The following is a 22688-nucleotide window of genomic DNA, read 5'->3' as shown; positions in this document are numbered from 1 at the left end:
GCAATGGTAAAGTCTCTTAGATCAGGCCACTCCATAGAAGAAGAGACCATCCTTGTGCATTGATACCAATGAAACCTTAACTCGATTTAAATTGCTTTAAGCATAGACTTACCTTAGCATATATCACATTTTTGAGCGCAGAACCGATCATCATTTCCAAATACATATTCAAACAAGCATGCTTATAAGAAAAATTAAGGAGAAGATGCAACACAATATTGAGGGCCTGACTTTATAAAGCCCCCCCCCCCCCCCCCAAAAAAAAAGGCTTTCTATATATCATGCTATTCGAGATCTTTGAAACAACGAGAATCTTGACTATGGAGGCTAAGATCTCCATGATCCAAGTAACTTAGTGGCTTCCTTGATCACCATATATTATTCTACTCTTCTTCAAAGCATCAATGAATAGTCAATACAAGTATATTTCAAAGAAAAAGAGTGGAATCCTTAGATCTTTGGCTATTAGCTCCATATGAAGAAGCTCCATAACATAGTAGTATATGGAATAATAGTGGAGGCTCCTGAAATTTAGACATTCTTCGATAATCTTGTTTGATGACCTCTGTAATTTCTTTTGACTTCTTCTACAAAGTTGTAGAATCTTGAAAAGAGCTAAGTTTGGATAAACAAACTGCCCTTGGATGAGCGAGTTATGCATGATTTAGTGAAGATTACTTTTTCCTCTCTTTCCAAAATGGTACTTTTGAATTTCTAGGAGGAGGTGGAAGAGCCCAAAATATGAGAGTATGAACATAGAGATTGACCTCTTTTGGGATTTTTGAAGAGGAAAATGAATTTTCTAAGCTCCTTACCCATTCACAAGCTTACAAGGTAGAATTGCACTAGATGTTCTGCTGTAGATGTCAACCAATCTGGTATTTACAGTCCTCCTCAACCACAATGCCATCTCTTGTGCTCCCATAGCTCAGAATGGTCCGAGCTTCTCTGCTCCCAATGCGTTTGTGTGTATGTCTACAACCTTCTCATATTTTCCCACATACCTATGGTTGATGTCACTAGCCAACAAGATCTTTTCCCTAATGAAGTGATAGTGAACCTTAATGTGCTTTGTCCTTGCATGGAAAATTGGGTTTTGCGCTAACTGTACGTTGGTAAGGTTGTCATAGTAGATGATTGCTAACCTTTGTACCTTCAAGTAGCATCCCTAATCATGCTACCTCATATTCCACCACTGACACTCCACTAAACCCTTGTACATAGCCTCTATACTTGACAAAGAGATCATGGGTTGCTTCTTGCTCCTCCATTTGGTAGTAGCCATCCAAATGAGAACATGAATGCATTGGTATCTCATCAATTAGATAAGAAACCAATCCAATTTTCTTGTGTGTAACCAAATAGCTACACCTCCATGCCAACCTCAGAGAAGAGTGCATAATCTAGTGGATCACTCACATAACATAAGGTGCACCAACTCACTACATCCAAACATGGCCTCTTGGGAAACTACATAAAATGGCTCTCAAGTTTAACTATGTAACTCAAATCTCATTGCATGAGATTGGCAAGTAGATAAGGCTACCCACACATCTTGTTGTACATGGTGGACTTTTCAAGCACTTCACACACAACTTATAGCAAGAGAGTTACATTCAAAATAATGTTACCCATGCATGAACAAAGACAACAAGTTGTCCATGTGCGACAAGGTGAGAAAAGTGTTCATGATGATGCTTGTAATAGCTCTGACCATCTCAAGAGTAGTGGTAGTGAAATTCCAATGGGATAGCCTATTCCTCATATAGAGGCCTACTACATTGAGAAGGTCAGCAAGGGTTTCAAGAGGTTTGTGCCAAGTCTAGATTACATTGCGTTGATGGATTGTAATGAGTGTTGCTGCTATGATGAAGCTATGTTACCATAGATGACAATATTTAAGTCGGAGAGTGATACTAAATCACCCATGGAGTCTTGTAAGAAGAATAAGACTTGGGACTTAGTACCTTTGCCAAAAGGAAACAATGTTTTCCAATGTAAGTCGGTCTACAAGGCATAGACAATGATGAGATTTTGTTGCCAATGGTCAATCTGACTAGCTTGCGGATAATACTTGCATTTTCCAAGAGCGCATGGATTTAGCCCAAATGTATGTTAAGACAAGGTTCCTACATGGTGATCTTCATGAGGAAATTTACATGCAACAACTAGAAGGTTTTGTTGAGAATGGGAAAGAGAAGTTGACATGTAAGCTTAAGAGAAGCCTATATGGTTTGAAGTAGGCATCGTGGTAATGGTATCATAATTTTTGATGCTTTTATGAACTCTCAAGGGTATCAATAGAGAAAAAATGATCATTTCCTTTGCACAAAGAAATTCATAGATGGTAGTCTTTTGATTTTGATCCTATATGTGGAATCTAATATACACATCATCAAGAAGAACATTCTTGAGGTAAATACACTGAAGTCAGATTGCCTCAGAACTTTTGCATGAAAGATTTGGGTAAAGAAAACCATATTCTTGGAATGTGTATTAAGAGATGCGGGTTAAAGAGTATTATTTACTTGTCACAACAAGAGTACATTTTTCTTGTACTAAAGAATTTCAATTTGTAAGGGGGAAGCCATTGTCTACTCATTGCCTCCATATGTGAAAGTGAGCCAAGAGGATTTTTTCAAATCTGATGAGGAGGAAAGGGCTTAGTTTGCATTTGGTTCTTTGATAAACACCATGATTGAGACTCATCTAGGCATTGCATTTGTAGTCGAAGTTGTGAGCATATTTATTGCGATCTAGAGGGAAGCATTGGGAGGAAGTGAGGGGTGTGGCACTGTGATGAGATACTTGAAGGTAGAAAAGAGTTGTACATTTTCTTAGGAGGCAAAGATGTGTGTGTAGCTAGCTACACAAATGCAAATTATGTAGGAAATGTGGATAACAAAAGCTCTACAACAGGTTTTGTCTTTACATTCACTAGTGGTGTAGTTTCATGGTGATCTTGTTTGCAAGTTTGTACCTCTTATTCTATGAAAGAGTGTGGTGCACGGTGCGGTGTGGAAGAGGGAAGAGGAGAAGCAGTTCACTATGTGGGTTGAGCACACCTCAAAGTGAGGAGCTCCTTATTATTGTATATATGTACAGCTAATAAGAGGACATGGTTAATGGGCGACCGAACATACTGGGCGTCCAGTCTCGGGCAAAGACATAGCACCTTTACCCAACAACCTCCCACTTAAAGGCGAATGTGCCAATAAGTGGATCCTACTAGCTAAACTACTAGTATGTACAAAGAAACAGGGTGAGAGACTCTCTCAACCTACACCCACTGGCTCATTCAACCGATCTACATGCACCTATATTGGCTCTAGTGATAGATGAGCATGTGTATCTATGCTAGAGCTTGCATGCAAATCCCATAGACAATTCTTTACGATCTACAAAGCTCCATAATGCATCATGCTAGTGTAAATCATCATATGACTGCAATCCCTATTGCAAATTTTACCATTGCAGTTGCTAGGTCGGACCTCAACACTAGTAGGTAGTACATGAGATGCCCGAACGTTGATGAAATTTGTGCAAACCTGGCTATACTAGTCCTCCCTACACTATTTGCATGAACTGCATCATTAGGACTACTCATCACAAATGGATGTGTCATCGCCTGCCATTGGGATGGCTACATCCCTCTCATCCATGCAACATTCATCCTGGTATCAACTCATGAGCCTCTAACATGAGCATATCAAAGAACTCCATGTCCGTCATCTTTGCATGTGTCTCTAGAGAGCATACCTACTTTACCTCTGTTTGCATAGACTTTGACAACATTTGTTGTGTCTTACTAGAGCACTGCCACTCTATCTGTGTCTCTACAGAGTCTACTGGCACATCCTTCAGAGCTATATGCTCTATCTCTTGTGAGCATGGTGTAGCTCACTCGCAAAGGAGACATGTCTCATCTCTCGCTCAATGCATGCCAACAACAAAACCAAGACCATGTCATCTTGTACCTCAGATACATGAATATGATATAACAAGCCACTACAAGCTCCCCTGGAAATCACTAGTGATCCACAATGCATTTGAAAATACTACTCTCTAAGTAGTGCCTGATACCCACAATCTGCTAACTATCTCATTGAGATCAAGCTCTATCTCTGCCGAGGAACATAGCGCACATGTTGTAGCATATAGGATGCACCGTTGGGCAATGATAAGCAAACATCTTATGTATCTGTAATGTTAAATGCTAAACCATCAGCTAAGTGTACACAACCAAAGCTCCCATTAGAGAAAGTGATAAACCACTCATGATGTGGTGTGACATGGAAAACTACTTTCTTATTTAGCAACCAACGGGGAGAAGTGACACCTCTCAAAGACATGGAACATAAAGGTAATTGTAACATCACCGTCATTGGCATATGAAGCCACTACTATATCATGTGTCAAAATCTCATCTGCATCATGCATACATCTCCGTTGTTGCCTCATATGTCATAAAATCTAATATCTAATATCTAACCAACCCAAATGATTTTCTCATATTAAATTGATCACTTAATGTGGGAGAATAAACGGGAACAAGTGTTAAGATATAGACATGTGCTTATAGATCTATCTCAACACGGGGCCAATGGTAAAGGGGCCCAAATGAGAGATGGTCTATCAAAGAGCAAGGCTAACAAATGGAGCATAAGACCTTAGGGTTAGCTTCATTGAAGACCTCCAATAATGTGTGTAAAAGGCCTTTAACCTTAGGTAATTGACCTTAGGTAAGCTAGGGTTGAGATTGAGGCGCGGGAACCCGACCCAGCTCAAGGTGCTTGTCCTGCTTGTCATGCTTGATGATTGAGGTGCTTGAGGTGCTTAATTATTGAGATGCTTGAGGTGCTTGACATGCTGGGGTTGCACTTGAGGTGAGAACCCAGCCCAAGCTTAAAGTGCTTATGAGCCAAGCTTGTGGTGGGAACTGGGCCTATGCATGAGGGGCTTGAGGTGTCAAAAAGTCAAAGATTCAATCCCTACAAGGAGGGGGCGAGCCCTACATGAGGGGGGATGAGAGAGAACACCCACACACTCACACAAGGCATGCATAGTACAAAGAAAGCAAAAGGGACACTTGTCAAGTTCCTCCTCATGTTGCCCTCATGGTGTGCTTGAAGCCTATTGGTTGGCCACCCAAGGGGTCCAATAATAATTTAGGAGATTTAATTAAATGATTTAGCATTTATCTAGCCCTCTCTCTCAAAGGGGAAAGGGGGAAACTTGTCTCAAGGCTACCCTTGCTCCTTGCTGCTTGTAATGCCTCCTGCTTGTGATTGGCTAGGCCTGGACGTGTCCAATGAGCTTCAAGCATGAGCTACAAGGGGGGGTCGACCCAAGCAAGCTAGGGGGTATACTCACCCACACACACTCAAAAACACTCTCATTGTGTGCTATGCAAAGTGCAAGAGCTCCCTCTCCTTCTCCAAGTAAGTAGAGGTTGAGAGCCTACACCAACACTCTTGGATATGGAGTACAAATCCAACCAAGAGCCATGCTTCAATGCTTAAGCTTGCCATCTCATTCTTCTTAATTACTATGCTATTATGTATGCTAGCAACAAGAGTTATGATAAGTGAGGAACTAATTCTTTCTCCTACGAAATGTTTCTTCTTCCTCTTCCCTACCCTCATTCCTTGCTAGCTCTCTCCACCTTCGAAGGTGTTTGAGGTCTTGGGACTGAGGCTTGGGATAGTTAAAGCTTTCTTCAAGTTTATGTTATGTTTGTGATGCATGAAGCTTTCCATCTTCATTGCATCACCTAGGTCACAAGGAACACAAAGATTGTATTGTAACAAGTCTCTCTTAATGGGAGAAATCATAATACAAATGCCTATTGGAGGGGGGACCGGCTCCACATAAATCCGGTCCTCAACTGTTGTCATGTTCTCTAAATTCTCTCTCTTGCAAAAGTATTGTTCATGCCAAGTTAACTAATTGCTATGATTATGTTGCTATCTTCAATTATGTTCACCCGCTATGCTCACAAAGTCATTTCTCAAAAGTAGTCTCATTAATTTCCGCTACTCTCAAATTAAATCGGCCAATTCCATTACATTGGTATCAGAGCATTTGGTTTCTCTTTTCTTGCTTAAGAAGAGAGGTCCTTAAGTAGCCTATGAATGGTTGATGTTGTTAATTATATTAGGTTAAGTGGAACTGGGATCTATTATCGGTTTTGTTGAGCCTACTATGTGGGGAATGGTGCACACCTCGGGAGCTTTGGACTTAATAATGGAGTCTTTTTAGAGTTGCCTACGGCTTTACCATTATTGAGCCATAAGAAGTCCGAAAGGAGCTAGCCCTTGGCAACTCTGCTATGTTAGACCTACTCCTCTACTCTCTATAATTAACCACTTCGAGCTGTGGGTGTAGATACTTAAGAGCCGATTTTCAAAGGCTAAGAGGAGTGGCAACTAAGGTTTTGAATTGCCAAAGCATACACTAAGTACATACATAAATTTTGTTAACATGGCTGACAATAATCAAGAGAGTAGAATGAACATTGATAGCTTTGATTTTGCACATGAAGGTGCTAATGATGATGCTCCCATGTTTGTGAATTATCTCGTCACTAGGTTGCAGCAAGCTATGGGCAAACCTGCTTTGCAAGCCGAAGTTACTCAACAACTTCGTGCTTATGGAATTTCCCTTCCTCTCCAAGAGGAGAGAGAGCTTAGGAGGCCTCTTGAAGAGACCCCCAAAAGAAGACTCTCTCCCATTCGAGAGGAGGAATCCAAAGTGCAAGAAAGCAATGAAAGTTTAAGCTCCTCTGAAGATGTGGCTCCACGAAGATGGCGGTCTAGACGATCGCCCATTCCTCCCAAGAGGAAAAGATCAACATATAGTCCTTCTCCTCATCACTCTGAAAGGCAAGAGAGGAAACAAAGGAATAAAAGGGCTAGGAAGAGGTCACCCTCTTCTCCTTCTTCTTCACCTTCCTCCTCTTCTGACGAAAGTTATGGTTGTTCTCCTAGAGAATACAAGAGGGGAGGACATCCTAAATCATTTCCTGCATGGCGAGGGTCACAAAAGCTAAAGAAGTACAAGGAGGGAGGAAAGAGTATCTCTTTTCTCACCTATGATGGCACCTTCGGTGCTACCGACAAATTGTTGGCCTTCATCCAGCAATTTGATGCGGCCTTTGGAGATGAGGGCTTCACAGAGTCCTCTAAGCTACGCCATGTAGCTATGCACTTCCAAAAATCAGCTCGTCAATGGTGGGCTAGCCTTGGTGGAAATGGTGAAGCCCCAAAGACATGGAAGACTCTATGAGTTTCCATCATGAAGCAATTCCTTGCAAGCGATGCAAAGGACAAAGTGCTTACCGAATGGCGCAGCTTGATCCTCCTCTCCCATGAGTCTATCCACAAATATGTAGACAAGTTTTGGGATTTACATCTCAAGGCTACTGTCTTTCAAAAGATGGACTTTGCCGAGCAAAGGCAGCAATTCTGTGCGGGATTACCTGAAGAGATGGCCAAATACATCAACTCTCAATGGACTGGTACTATTAGTGAAGTAATCCATCACACCATGGTTGCTTCACGCATCAATTTCCATCAAGGGGTTAGACGTAATGTCAAGCCCATGGAAAACAAAGACAAAAATGATGCAAAGGGGAAAACCAATGTTCAAAATACTTCCCAAGTCAATTCCAACAACAACAACAATCGGTCCAAGGAGAAGGGATTTTACAAAGGTAAAAACAAACTCTCTCCTGAAGAGCTTGAAGCTTTTTGCAAGGACCATAAGTGTTTCAAGTGTGGGGAGCAAGGACATGGCTATCGTTCTTGCCCCAAGAAGAATACTCGCAATGAGACTCCTAGGGCTTCCACCATCGAAGCTTCAAAAGAGGATGCTCATTGCAAAGGATCATCACTTTCCTATGCTTGGGGAAAGGTAAGAGAGCATGATGCCTTCATCTTGTTTGACCCTGGCTCTACTCTTAACTTCATATCAATAGAGTTGGCCACCAAGTTGGGCATTCAAGCTTTTGAGATGGGAGATATAGTAGTGGCTAATGCAGCTTTCAAGGGATAACAAGCCTCCGTTACTCCCTTGATTGGGAAGTTGAGGCTTCATGTCCAAAGCTATGTCGACAAGGAAGACTTCTTCATCTCTCCTCTCCAACATGAGGATGTTATCCTAGGGGCACCATGGTTTGATCGCATGGCTGCCAACATGAAGTTCCCTGAAAGGAGAATCTACTTCACCTACAGGGGAAAGAACATGTATATAGATGCTAGTGAGCGTGGTCGCACTATTCCACTTGTAAATCCTCTTGCTTTTGATAAGTCAATGAAGAGCTTAGTTTCTGCGTACATGATTTTTGTCAAAGAGTCTCTAAAAGATACTAATGTTTCATCAAATGTAAATGGTAGGAATCAAGAAGAGTTAGACTTGTCTAATTTTCTAAAAGGATTCCAAGATGTGTTCATCAATGATATCCCTATGGACTTATCTCCAAAACGAGGGGATGATGACCATCGTATTGAGCTCCTTCCTGGAAGCTTACCACCTAACAAGCCTCCTTATCCAATCTCACAAGCTCAACAAGAGGAGATCATGAGGCAAGTACAAGAGCTAGTAGACAAAGGGATGGTGACACCTAGTTCCTCTCCCTTTTGTTCTCCAGTCATTTTAGTACAAAAGAAATATGGTACATATCGTATGTGTGTGGACTATCAAGCACTAAACCATATTACTATCAAAAACAGATTTCCCGTACCTCGGGTAGAAGATCTATTTGATAAGCTACAAGGCTCAACCTACTTCAGTAGGATTGACCTTAAGAGTGGCTATCATCAAATAAGGATAGTGGATGAAGATATCTTAAAGACCGCGTTTCGCACAAAGTTTGGTCTTTATGAATATCTAGTCATGCCTTTTGGATTGACTAATGCACCAGCTACGTTCAATCGTTTGATGGAGAAAATTTTTAGACCATACCAAAAATTCACTGGACTGTTCTTTGATGATATCATCATCTACTCCAAGTCTTTGGAGGAACATAAGCAACATCTCCAAGTGATTTTTCAAGCATTGAGGAAGAACAAGCTTTTTCTCAACCAAAAGAAAAGCGAATTCTTCCTTCAAGAAATTCAATACCTAGGTCATATTATCTCTAAAGATGGTATCCAAATGGATCCATCAAAGTTAGAGGTAATAAAAGCATGGCCTAACCCAAGAAATCTACATGACCTAAGAAGCTTTGTTGGTATGTGCGCATACTATAGACGCTTCATAGCAAAATTCTCTCAAGTAGCAGGACCACTACACGACTTAACTAAGAAGAACGTTAAGTTTGTATGGACTACTAAGGAGCAAAATTCTTTTGAAAAGCTCAAAGAGAAGCTTACTTCCCAACCAGTCCTCGTGCTTCTGGATCTCTCAAAGCCATTTGAGGTCCAATGTGATGCTTGTGGTGATTGCCTTGGAGCAGTTTTGCTTCAAGAAGGGCATGCCATAGCATATGAGAGCCAAAGGCTCAATATTGATGAACGAGTCTTGGGCATTTATGAGAAAGAGCTTTTAGCTGTTCTACATGCCCTAGACACATGGAAGCACTACCTATTGGGGAATCCATTTATCCTACGAACCGACCAAAGTCTCAAGTATTTCATGACGCAAACCAAGCTTTCCGACAGACAAATGAGGTGGGAAAATTTTCTTTCGCAATTTAATTTCCATATTGCTCACATAGTTGGTAAGCACAATCAAGTGGCCGATGCACTTTCACGATGACCCAAAGTTAATGCGGTGTCTATAGCTACTCACAATGATCTATCCTCTATGATAGATGAGTATGCTACTGACCCTGACTTTAGAGACATAATGTCAGCCCTTGCTTTGGGGAAGAAAGAGGAACCATTCACCTAGCAGGATGGTTATCTTCTCCACGGCAATAGGCTATGTGCTACCCATTCCCTTCGTGAGAAAGTTATGTATGAATGCCATGCTCCTCCATATGCGGGGCATAGAGGTATTCAACCTACTCTTCGAGGAGTAGAGACGTACTTCTATTGGCCTACCATGAAAGTGGACATACAAGAGTATGTTTCAAAATGTGTAGTATGCCAAAAGACCAAGTATGATAGAGGGAAGCAACCTGGATTACTCCAACCATTGCCTATTCCCAATTCACCATGGGAGAGTATATCCATGGATTTCATCTTTGGATTACCCAAGTCTATCCATGGGAATACAGGAATATGGACAATAGTTGACAGGTTTAGCAAGTAAGCACATTTTATTCCTGTCAAAAAGACTATTAAGGCACATCAAATGGCAACTCTCTTCATATCTCAGATTTTCAAGCACCATGGATTACCCACATCCATCGTGTCAGATAGAGATCCTAGAATGACCAATAATATCTGGAAAGTTCTCTTTGAAAATCTAGGAACAAGATTGAATTTCTCTTCGGCCTATCACCCACAAACGGATGGCCAAAGTGAGATAGCCAATCTTACAATACTCGATCTACTCAAGACTTATGTTACTGAAGTAGATCAACGTTCACAATGGGAAAAGTACTTACCTCTTGTAGAGTATGCCTACAATAATACTGTTCATACTTCTACGGGAAAAGCACCTTTTGAGATCATTGAGGGAAGACCTAAAAGTCCCTTGCTACTCAAAGTACATGGGAAGATCTTCGTCGCCGACGATGAGTATAGCCGTGACCTACAAGAATCTTTTCAAAAGTTTAAGGAGGCTATATCCATCTCTCAACAAAGGCAAAAACCTGCTACTGATAAGCATAGAAGAGCCTTAATGTTCAACGAAAATGATTGGGTCTTACTCAAGTTTCCTAAGGCTCAATTAAGGCAAACCACTGGCAAAAATCCTACGGGCCATCAAAAGTATTATGCTAAACTAGCAAAAAGATACTATGGTCCTTTCCAAATCTTGAAGCCCATCAATGAGATGGCTTCTCAACTCAAGTTGCCCAACCATTGGCTCATACACAATGCCTTTCATGTAAGCCTACTTAAGCCCTACAAAGGAGAGCCACCAACTGAACCAATTATTGAAGACCCTCCTGAAGTTGAAGACCAAGAAGAGGTACAACCCGAAGCTGTCCTTCGGCATGAAGACAAGGCACTACAACATGGTAAGATTATCCGACGGTATCTTATTAAGTTAAAAAATTATCCTTTTGAAGATGCTAGATGGATGCAAGGAATACAGCTTAAGGATAGTATGAACCTTGTCAATGCTTACAATGCTACATTAGAGTAAGCAAATGTACAAATTTCTTTTAAATGACTCATGTTTTTGTCTTATAAGACTAGTCCTCTTTTTAATTGTGCACAAATTTAACAAGTATGCATGCTTAGAATTATGTTTGTGATGACGACATCTCTCAAACACCAAGTATAATTTGTCACTCTACTTTGGGAGAATGAAATGGACTAAAGAGCAGACATGCTTGCGGCAGCTATGTCTCCCAAGCACCAAATGGATTAGTCATCCATCTTGGAAAGATGTCGTAGGGTAAAAAGGGATCCTCTACCCGCTAAGTAAAATTGACTAATGACTAAGGCTTTATCTCTTCTACCTCATAGTCGAGGACGACTATGATTTCAAGAGAGAGATAATGTCATAAAATCTAATATCTAATATCTAACCAACCCAAATGATTTTCTCATATTAAATTGATCAATTAATGTGGGAGAATAAACGGGAACAAGTGTAAGATATAGACATGTGCTTATAGATCTATCTCAACATGGGGCCAATGGTAAAGGGGCCAAATGAGAGATGGTCTATAAAAGAGCAAGGCTAACAAATGGAGCATAAGACCTTAGGGTTAGCTTCATTGAAGACCTCCAATAATGTGTGTAAAAGGCCTTTGACCTTAGGTAAGCTAGGGTTGAGCTTGAGGTGCGGGAACCCGACCCAGCTCGAGGTGCTTGTCCTGCTTGTCATGCTTGATGATTGAGGTGCTTGAGATGCTTGAGATGCTTGAGGTGCTTGACATGCTAGGGTTGCACTTGAGGTGAGAACCCAGCCCAAGCTTAAAGTGCTTATGAGCCAAGCTTGTGGTGGGAACTAGGCCTATGCATGAGGGGCTTGAGGTGTCAAAAAGTCAAAGATTCAATCCCTACAAGGAGGGGGAGAGCCCTACATGAGGGGGGATGAGAGAGAACACCCACACACTCACACAAGGCATGCATAGTACAAAGAAAGCAAAAGGGACACTTGTCAAGTTCCTCCTCATGTTGCCCTCATGGTGTGCCTGAAGCCTATTGGTTGGCCACCCAAGGGGTCCAATAATAATTTAGGAGATTTAATTAAATGATTTAGCATTTATCTAACCCTCTCTCTCAAAGGGGAAAGGGGAAACTTCTCTTAAGGCTACCCTTGCTACTTGTAATGCCTCCTGCTTCTGATTAGCTAGGCCTGGAGGGGTCCAATGAGCTTCAAGCATGAGCTACAAGGGGGGGTCGACCCAAGCAAGCTAGGGGTTGCTTAGGGGGTATACTCACCCACACACACTCAAAAACACTCTCATTGTGTGCTATGCAAAGTGCAAGAGCTCCCTCTCCTTCTCCAAGTAAGTAGAGGTTGAGAGCCTACACCAACACTCTTGGATATGGAGTACAAATCCAACCAAGAGCCATGCTTCAATGCTTAAGCTTGCCATCTCCTTCTTCTTCATTACTATGCTATTATGTATGCTAGCAACAAGAGTTATGATAAGTGAGGAACTAACTATTTCTCCTAAGAAATGTTTCTTCTTCCTCATCCCTACCCTCATTCCCTGCTAGCTCTCCCCACCTTCGAAGGTGTTTGAGGTCTTGGGACTGAGGCTTGGGATAGTTAAAGCTTTCTTCAAGTTTATGTTATGTTTGTGATGCATGAAGCTTTCATCTTCATTGCATCACCTAGGTCACAAGGAACACAAAGATTGTATTGTAACAAGTCTCTCTTATGGGAGAAATCATAATACAAATGCCTATTGGAGGGGGGACCGGCTCCACATAAATCCGGTCCTCAACTGTTGTCATGTTCTCTAAATTCTCTCTCTTGCAAAAGTATTGTTCATGCCAAGTTAACTAATTGCTATGATTATGTTGCTATCTTCAATTATGTTCACCGCTATGCTCGCAAAATCATTTCTCAAAAGTAGTCTCATTAATTTCCGCTACTCTCAAATTAAATAGGTCAATTCCATTACATCATACGTCTAAAACAGCGACACTTGATGTGCCCCATGCAAGAAGAACACCAAAAGCAATAGAGAGTGTTCTTGCCAAAGGCAAAACCAAGCCGAGAGCTGATACGCTCTCTCTACCTGTATGCCAAGATTGTGTGTGTGTGTGTGTGCGTGTGTGAACACACACTTACACATAACCTTTGAAATCAGGAGTTGTCTGATGTTGTAGAACTTCAAAGCCCAAAACTTCTTTCAACTTCACGTGTTGGGGCTGTCGATTTTTGTTTTCTCACACAGCCCGATTCATCATAATGTGTGTGTGTGTGTGACACACCCTTACACACACTTTTTTCTTTCTCTGCTCGCTTTCTCTCAAGCTGCCCAATTCTCTCTGAAGAATGCTTGGTGCTCTCCAATGCTCCCCAAGTTTCTTCTTTCTAGAAGATGCTCAATTGCTACTCACAAGTATTGCTCGCTATGTCCAGTGCTTGATTCCTTTGCAATGCTATGTGGCTCTGCTGATCTACTAAAACTGCCCTATAAGAGTTGAATTCTCGATGACTTGAGCTGCCTTATTCCCTGTTAACTTCATTTGTTTTCTCACAGCCCCTATTCTCATTGTGTGTGTGTGTGTGTACACACCCTTACACACACTATTTTCTTCTTTCTCTGCTCGCTTTCTCTCAAGCTGCCCAATTCTCTCTGAAGAATGCTTGGTGCTCTCCAATGCTCCCCAAGCTTTTCTTCTTTCTAGAAGATGCTCAATTGCTACTCACAAGTATTGCTCGCTATGTCCAGTGCTTGATTCCTTTGCAATGCTATGTGCCCTCTGCTGCATCTACTTAAACTGCCCTATAAGAGTTGAAATTCTCGATGACTTGAGCTGCCTTATTTCCCTAGTCAATAACTTCAATTGCAATGCCTTTGCTACTACTACTCAGCACTCCTATTTGCTCACTTGATTCAAACAAACAACATTGGATACTCCCCTTGTGGCTACCCAATTTTGCTGCCCAATGTAGAGAGTCTCTGCTTGTCTCCATTTGTTTTTTTTTGGTGTGTGTGTGTGTGTGTAAGGGTAGCTTCTCCAGTTCACAATCTTGAGCTTGATACCTTGAAGATCTCCTACCTTGCAAGTGGCCAATATCTAAGGCATGAAGGATGCAATGTGCGTGCATGGAGACCAATATTGATAGAAGAGATTAATTATGTGTAGGTGAAGCTCATGCAGCTCTTTATCGCATAGGATCCTTGATGCAGCTCCTTATCAGAGACCTTGACAAGGAAATAAAGGAATCCATCATCAAGGATGTATTGAATGATATGTGCATGCACGGCCTCAACATCATCAAGAAGCAGGATCATCCCTGTGCTGGAGGGTTTGAGGGATACTCTTACCACCATCAAGAAGCCCAAAACCACTTGGAGTTATTTTTGAAAAGGGAAACTATCATGATGGCCATTAGAGCTCCCCACATAAACATTTATGCTACTTGAAAAATTTTGGCGATGCATCGAAGAAACTTTATGCAACGGATTGAAATTGAGGAAGGAATCTTACTGTTTGGATTTGTGTGAGGACAAGCACGCACAAAGGATCATTGATAAGATCAAGGAATTGGTGATCTTATTTTGAACAGGCAATACACATTTGTCACTGAATTACAATGATGTATTCTAGAAGCGCATCAAGAGGAAAGTGAGGAAAAACATTTGATGCATCTGTTGGAGCAGCCACAAGTGAATTTTTTGTGCCATTTATGATGTTCACTTATACTGGTGGCTTTTATCTTGTAATTTTATGCATCAATGTTTTTGCACATAGGTATAAGGCGGATCTTTCAAAATTAGCATGTCCTTTAATGGAATCCTAATTGATTGTATTTCCTCCTTGTGATGACAATACCTTAAAATTTTCATCTTGTCGAAGTGAAGAAAAGGTTGATTTCTTGCTTGGTAATGGTAGCTACATGGTAGCCAGTAAATTCACTATCAGACACCCTCTGGTTCCCAAATATATGTCATGGGAATAATGTGCTGCATGTCTCATGTCATGACCGTACCTTCATTGTAACTTGTTGACAGTGCTTCCAACCATGGTGGATAGCTACTAGGTTACATGTAGATGCTCTAGGAACTGACAAATTTATGTTTCTAGACACACTATAGTTTTGATAGTTACCCTAGGATTGATGTGATGTATGACGACTCCTATTTTGGTGGTTGCTTAAACTTGCTACAAGTTTACTGAACATAAGCCTCTAACTTTGATAGGTACTAGATTGCATGTGGACAAGCTAGTAGGTGTCAAATTTATGGTGGACACTAAACTCTTGTGTTCTCATATGTCAAAATAGGTATTGCCTTGTGGTGGGATTAGACCTATCCAAGACATGGGGAAGCTATCTACCCCTATGACATGACAAGTATGACTTAAGTTGCTACCTTCTATTGCTTCCATGTTTAGTAGCTACCACTTATTTGTGGTGGGGTTTGCAATTGTGGTAGCTACCAAGACAATGGATGTATACCCTTTTCCTTGCCACTACATCTATCACTTGGGTAGCTAGCCTTTTGGCTGGTTGCTTGCTTACATGGTAACCTATTCCTTGTTAGCTTCCTTACATGCTAGCTACCCTTAGGGTTGAGCTTTTACGTGGTCCTAGCTCATCTTTGCTCGCCCCTTGCACTTACTTGCCCACCCTCCCTAGCTCTTACTGTTCAATCCCTCGTCGCCTTTACCCACTCGCCCTTGGATTTGCCTCGCCCAGATCTTCTCTTCTCTTATTGCCCCCTATCCTCACCCAGCCCTCTCGTACACAAGAAGATTTAGAGATTTCGTCATGTAGGAAAAGGGATCCTTTTTTTAGTGTTTTTTATATAATGCATAACATCATGAGCTTTTGCTTGGAAGGCATGACACACCTAGCCAGTTACGATTGGGGGCAGGGACCGCCGGCTGTGGCGGTCCTCTGCCCCCAACACGGTGGTCCCTTGGCCCCAATCGTACCTAGCTAGGTATGCCGTGCCTCTCGTGCAGAAGCTCATGATGTTAAGTCATAATGTGGGAATTATTTTGAGAAATAGTCCAAAGTGTCTTGTGGTCATAGCCAACCGACAGTGGCCCCCAATTTCCAATTTCCACTCCCCCCCTCCCATGCCTCATCCCCCTTTTCTCGCTCGCCCGCTGTCGCCCAGACGCCTCTCTCTCTCCCCTCTAGCTTGGCTGCCCGCTCTTGCCCTCCCATTCCTTGCCTCGCCCTCCCGCAGTCCTCCCCACACCCATAGATCGCACGTCCTATCTCTTTTTTCCCACTCTATTCACTCACCCTCAAACCCCCCTAACCCTCGCCCTCCTTATTTCCCTCGCCGCCGGCTTGCATTGCCCTAACTCAAGCCGCCCACCCGCCCTAGCCTCCTCATTACTCGCCGCTCTCCTACCCTTTTCTCCCTTTCTTGCCTTAACCCTCACCTACCAGCCGCTGCCGTAGATGTTTTAAAAAAAAATCAACATTGAAAAAAAAGGCGTCCTTGCCTCGCTCTTTTGCTGACCCGCCCATCATTTCCTCCTCGTTTTTCATCCCACTAAACGCAAGTTCGTCTAGAGTAACAAACTTTTAATGGTCGACCCGAGGACGATGAGGAAGCGTAGACACTTCGCCCACCGAGGAGGAGTCAAGCACGAATACAGATGAGACGACATTGCACCACAACCTCTACATCCCATTGTACCTTGTTGTGTAGTCGTGGAGTCGACAGAGTTGGCCGCATCTAGACTAATCTTGTATGGTCATTTGGTTATGTACAAGGTGTTGCCTTGGAGGGCTTGTGGTTGTCTAGTATACTGTATCTGGTTCTTGTTCAGTTCATTGCTAGTTCTATTTTCATGTTTTCGCATTGTATGTCGATTTTCAGCTAGCTTTTGAGTCCGCATGCATACTGCATCCAGAGCACCCCACCACTAGGGAGCACTAAATCTAGTAGATAAGTAGTAATATAGTTTTGAAGAAGCTGGACTAAATCTCATTATTTTTATATGTTCTTCCATTCTTTAGTTGTAGAAAAAACAGAAAACAGGCAAGTGTCCTTGCATGGGGGTTTGCACAGTCCTCCCATTTTTTATAATACGAGGGAACGTGCCATTCCCATAGCAGTGCGAAAATTTCAATGTGTTCATTTCACTGTGTTTTTCAACAATCAAGAGTAGAATGTGGTAGCTATTACTCACCGCTCGATCAATTATCTTGTGTTTGTAAATGTGCAGGAGCTGTGTCCACGATTTCTTTATTCGTTCACTACAATGAAAAATAATAACATTAGAAAGGTTTAAAAATTAAGTAGAGTGCATGAAACATTAATGTAATTGTGAACATTCTACAATTGAAATAAAAATTCAAACAATTTATGAGTATTTGTACCATTCCAAGTACAATGATAATTCATTACAAAGGCTTGTCGTTTTTCATAACGATTGGAATGAACGTACGCTATTATCAATCTTATAGTGACTGCTTGCTTTCTAGCTTTGGGCTAGTGCTAGTCATTTGTAGTAGTTGTGGGATGTTGAGTGGCCATTTGGGATGTATGAGGTCCATCGTTTTCAACTATCCAAACCACCTGTTTATAAGGGGGTCAAATGAAACAACCATCCAATGATGCCTGGAGTTAGAGATCTCTTGATTATGCAAAGTATCACATGCCTTTGAGATGTAAGCATACATGATTGCATGTAGAGAACTGCGTGCTCTCCAATGTTCGGCACATCTTGCAATCAGTGCATTCAAAGAGGCGAAATTACGGATAGAAACCTCCTCAAGCACTCTTTATCCTTTCTCACGCTTACCACATTTCGCATTCATATCGACGAAGACATTGCGAAGCATAGGTGATTGCATCTAGATGGATGCGGTTGCTTTGCATCTGTTCCAAACAGTCGAGGGCTTTTTGCCCATCTCTGCTTGTCGCAAATTGCATCATGTCTTCAAGATGAGAGAGATGCTCTCCCTTCATGTAAGAGATATGGTCGCTTTGCATAGTCTAGAGCTTCCTTGCTAATGTGTGGTGCATCCCACAATTAGTGCGTTTGAAGAGGACGCATCCCACAATCAACTGAAAATAGTCTAGAGCTTCCTTGCCCAGCTAATGTGCGGCACATCCCACAATCAATGACTTTGAAGAGGCGGCATTCTGTACAAGAAGCTCCTCGAACATTTTTTGTGCGTTCTGAAGAGCACCATATTTGGCGTACACATCGTCCCAAGGAAAGCCAAGCATCTTGCGTACAGCCACATGCCTTCAAGTTGCACGCATATGTGACTGCATCTGGAGAGAGACCCTCGCTTTGGATCCGCTGAAAACAACCGCGAGCTTTTTGGCCCTGCTCTTGTTGCACGTATCCCGCAATCAATGCACTCCAAGAGACGGCATTGGGGACAGGAAGCTCCTCAAGCTCCTTTTGTGCTTTCTGAAGTGCACCACATTCAGTAGACGTATCGACCAAGGCATTGCCAAGCACGACAATTTTTTCAAATAGCCCTTGCTGATACATATCGACCAAGGCAGTGCAAGCACGCCATCTCTTTTCGAGAGCAATTTGCATAGATCCACAAGCCTCAAGATGCAAAGGTAGGTGCTATCGTCTGGAGAAAGGCCCTCACTTTGCACCTACTGAAAAACAGCCCAAAGCTTGCTGGCCCGCCGGCCATAGTTGGGCATATCTTACAATCAGTGCGTTCCAAAAGACGACATCCCGCACAGGAGCAACACATCTCGCATACAAATTGACCAAGGCTTTGCCAAGCATGGCAATTGTTTGCAACTGCCCCTTATTAATAATATCAGAGTTTTCCAAGCACGACAATTTTTTGAAACAACCTAGCTGAAGTGTCCCACATTTGGTGTACATTCCCGCAATCAATGCACTCCAAGATACTACATGAATCTCCCCAAGCACGTTTTGTGCTTTTTGAAGTGCACCACATATAGCAAGGCTTTGCAAAGTCTAGAGCTTCCTTGCTCTGCTGATGTGCGGCACATCCCACAATCAGTGCGTTTGAGGAGGCGGCATCCCACAATCACCTAAAAATAGTCTAGAGCTTCCTTGCCCTACTGATGTGCGGCGCATCCCACAGTCATTGCATTTGAAGAGGCGGCATTCCGTACAAGAAGCTCCTCGAATGATTTTTGTGCGTTCTGAAGAGCACCATATTTTGGCATACACATCATCCCAGGCAAAGCCAAGCATCTTGCATACAGACACATGCCTTCAAGTTGCACTCGTATGTGACTGCATACAGACACATGTCTTCAAGTTGCACTCGTATGTGATTGCATCTGGTGAGAGGCCCTCGCTTTGGATTGGCCGAAAACAGCCAAGAGATTTCTGGCCCTGCACCTGTTGTGCGTATCCCGCAATCAATGCACTCGAAGAGACTACATTGGGGATAGGAAGCTCCTCAAGCTCATTTGTGCTTTCCGACACTCAGCAGATGTATCAACCAAGGTTGCCAAGCATGACAATTTTTTGAAACAGACCTTCCTGATACATATCGACCAAGGCAATGCCAAGCACACCATCTCTTTTCGAGAGCAATTTGCATAAATCTACATTCCTGCAAGATGCACACGTAGGTGATAGCGTCTGGAGAAATTGACACTTAGCATCTAGCACTAAAGGAAACAAGATTGTGACTAACTCGACAACGGCCTCACTGCCTAAGAGGGAAATACATTTAGAAAATGTTATTATATTTTTGGTTAGAGACGAAGTTAAGTGGCATCAATTAATAGAGAGATTTTAGGGGTGATTTTTAAGAGAGTAGTTGAGATTTTCAAGAGAAGCACACACATTTTAAAATTGCATAATATGCATGAAAAAAAGCTTGCTCCTTGGCTACTTTGTGGAAGCTTTATCTTACACTCTCGTCATGATCTCATGTAGTTTATGTGTTGCGCCAAGCAAACGCATGCACATGGGAAATTGGATGCAAATAACGGACCTTGTAGTGTTGTTGAGCTGGAGACGTGCTTGCAATCACAACATCCAGCGTTGTGAATATATGTCCTCCCTACCATACACAAAACACACATTAAGAGAAATACAAAAGATGTAGGATATTGATTAAGCTTAAAGAGAACAGCAGATGTAACTTTATGTTCTATGTCCTTTAATCAATATTAGCTTCTCTCTCTCTCTCTCTCTCTCTCTCTCTCTCTCTCTCTCTCTCTCTCTCTCTCTCTGTTGTAAGCTACTTCCATCAGTAATTTTGTCTTCTTGCCTCCATGCTGACTAACCTGCGTTACGTATCCTCCTTTCTAATTGTCCATGATAATGGGTGTCTTGAGTTCGGTGTCCCCATATCAAAAGGCACCATATTCACTCTGTTGCATGCACATCAAATTCACTACCCCGTGCTTTTGGCTTGGGCGTGCAATTAAACGCCCCCTAAAATTTGATTGGGAGAAATTGGCTCAATCCGCCTAACTGGAATGGGTCCTCTAGCCAAGTTCTACTTATATATGTAAATATATATATATATATATATATATATATATATGTGTGTGTGTGTTAAAGGGGTCGAAGCCGCTATTTTCTCACCACAACATTCGAGAGACAACCACGTGCAATTCTAATGAAGTAATGAATGGCCTCCAGAGTCCAAAGCCTTTCACGCACCAGCAACATAGGCGACGTTAGTGCTAAACACCACCCATCCACCAACACCCCCTCCTCCACGTACAACACGCCTTCTCACCTCTCTCTCTCTCTCTCTCTCTCTCTCTCCTCTTAGCCTCTCACTCTCTCATCTCTTGCTCGCACTTTTGCCCTCACCTTGACGCATAAACTTACAATGTTGCAATGTTGCAAAAAGTTACATAGAGGTCATTTTCTACAAAATCTAGAGATTCATTTTTCCAAGGTCAAGGAGGCTTAGAAAAAGTCTTGGATAGGGCTATAGAATGCATTAGACAAGCATCAACACAACTTGTAGATGAAGGCGAATCATTGGGTGCTTCTTCATTTTGAGAATGATGGGATCGTGCTAGCTAGGGTGGATGAAAGAGAAACATCGTGCACACAAGTGAGTGTGTGTTGGCTAGATTATCACTCAAGAGAATTAGGTTCTAAGATCAATTAACTTGGACTCATAAACACGATCTTGAGTTGTTGCTAAGACATCACAAGATCACCATAAACAAGAGAGATGTAATGCAACATAGACTTGTGTTTTATTCATTCATGAAATGAGCTTCAAATAGCTCTACAGCCTTGCACCAATACATGTGGGATAATTCCACCTCTTCTCTCCTTGAATCATACTCTAGTGACTCTAGGAAAAATCTCACCCCTTACAATCCTCCCCTTGAGGTTTGGACGAGGAAGAAACTGAAGAAACTAACAACTTGGGCACACTCCAATCCAGAAGCAAAAAAGAACATCTCCAATCTAGGAGACCACCCGCAATCCACGAGACAAACTATCTCTACTCCAAGAGATACTCAACACCTCCCCTTCAACAAATGCATTAAATTGAGACCAAGCTATCTCCAAACAAATACAACTGAAGGGGAAATGCCAAACAAAAGCTAGAGGATGGCGTCGTAGACCAGAAGGCTATTGCCGCCTTCTTCTTAATCTTCATTTTTGTCTTCTTATGCCAAATAGACTTTGGGCCTTGGATTTCTGTTGGTGCTTCATCTATCCCTTTTGAAACACTTGGAAGGAAGGTGACCCTTATTCCCAAAAATGTTGCAAGTCTTTGATGCTACACAGTCCTTTGCTATGTGCCCTTCTTTGCCACAATTGAAACAAGTTTTGTTACTAGAGCCAATTGCAAAAGCGCCTCCCCCTGAAGTAGCATTCCTCCCTTGCTTCTTCTCCTCGGACATTAAAGAGTTAGTGACATCTTGAAAATCTGGTGTTGGATCCTTCTCCTCAATGAAGGCTGCTAGAAGAACTGCGATTTTGTCCTCTTTTGGTACTGCACTGTTTACATAGCTAGTTGTGTGGTCATGCTTTTGAGGCGATTGACCAAGCTTGCAATATCTTCGTTATGTTCCATTCGTAATTTTTATAGATCTTTCTTTAATATCACTTCGCTCTTCTTTTTCCTAGTTTTTTTCTAATGCTTCCCATGCAACTGATGAAGTATCACAATCATCAGTAAAGTGTACATAATTGTCATTTAGTGCAGTGATTATGATTCCTAATGCCTGCTCGTCCTTGGATGGATTTTGTGCACTCATAGCTTGTGTCAGTACTTGTGCACCAGCAGTAGATGTGGATCAATGAGTGTTGGCTTGATTACTCCCCACAACTGCTTTTTCATTAAGTAGCCTTTCAACTTGGTTTGCCAAGTGTGAAAGCCCTCCCAGTTAAATTTCCTAATCCCCTTCACTTCCATTGTGCTAATAGAGTGGTCTTAGCTTAGGAGACTCTCCTAGCTAGTGTCTACCTCTTTACATGAGCACAAATACTCCTTGTGAGATTATAGGAAATTTATTTTGC

General features: G+C 42.1%; 1 protein-coding gene across 1 annotated transcript in view; it reads right to left on the bottom strand.

Annotated features, from left to right (window-relative positions):
- The window catches only part of LOC147429291 (uncharacterized), a 49383-nt gene that overhangs the window by 10481 nt on the left and 16214 nt on the right, over positions 1-22688 (bottom strand). The window contains exons 3-4 of the mRNA XM_086495003.1: positions 19715-19791; positions 19475-19612 (exon numbers count right to left, since the gene is read on the bottom strand). Of these exons, the coding sequence (XP_086351129.1) occupies positions 19475-19612; positions 19715-19791 (215 nt within the window). The remainder of the gene's footprint in view (positions 1-19474; positions 19613-19714; positions 19792-22688) is intronic.

Source organism: Adiantum capillus-veneris, chromosome 22 (genome assembly GCF_014529385.1).
Source record: "Adiantum capillus-veneris isolate H3 chromosome 22, ASM1452938v2, whole genome shotgun sequence".
NCBI classification, from domain to species: Eukaryota; Viridiplantae; Streptophyta; class Polypodiopsida; order Polypodiales; family Pteridaceae; genus Adiantum; species Adiantum capillus-veneris.
Note: the sequence above shows the minus strand (reverse complement) of the source record. Positions and strands in the feature narration are given on the sequence as shown.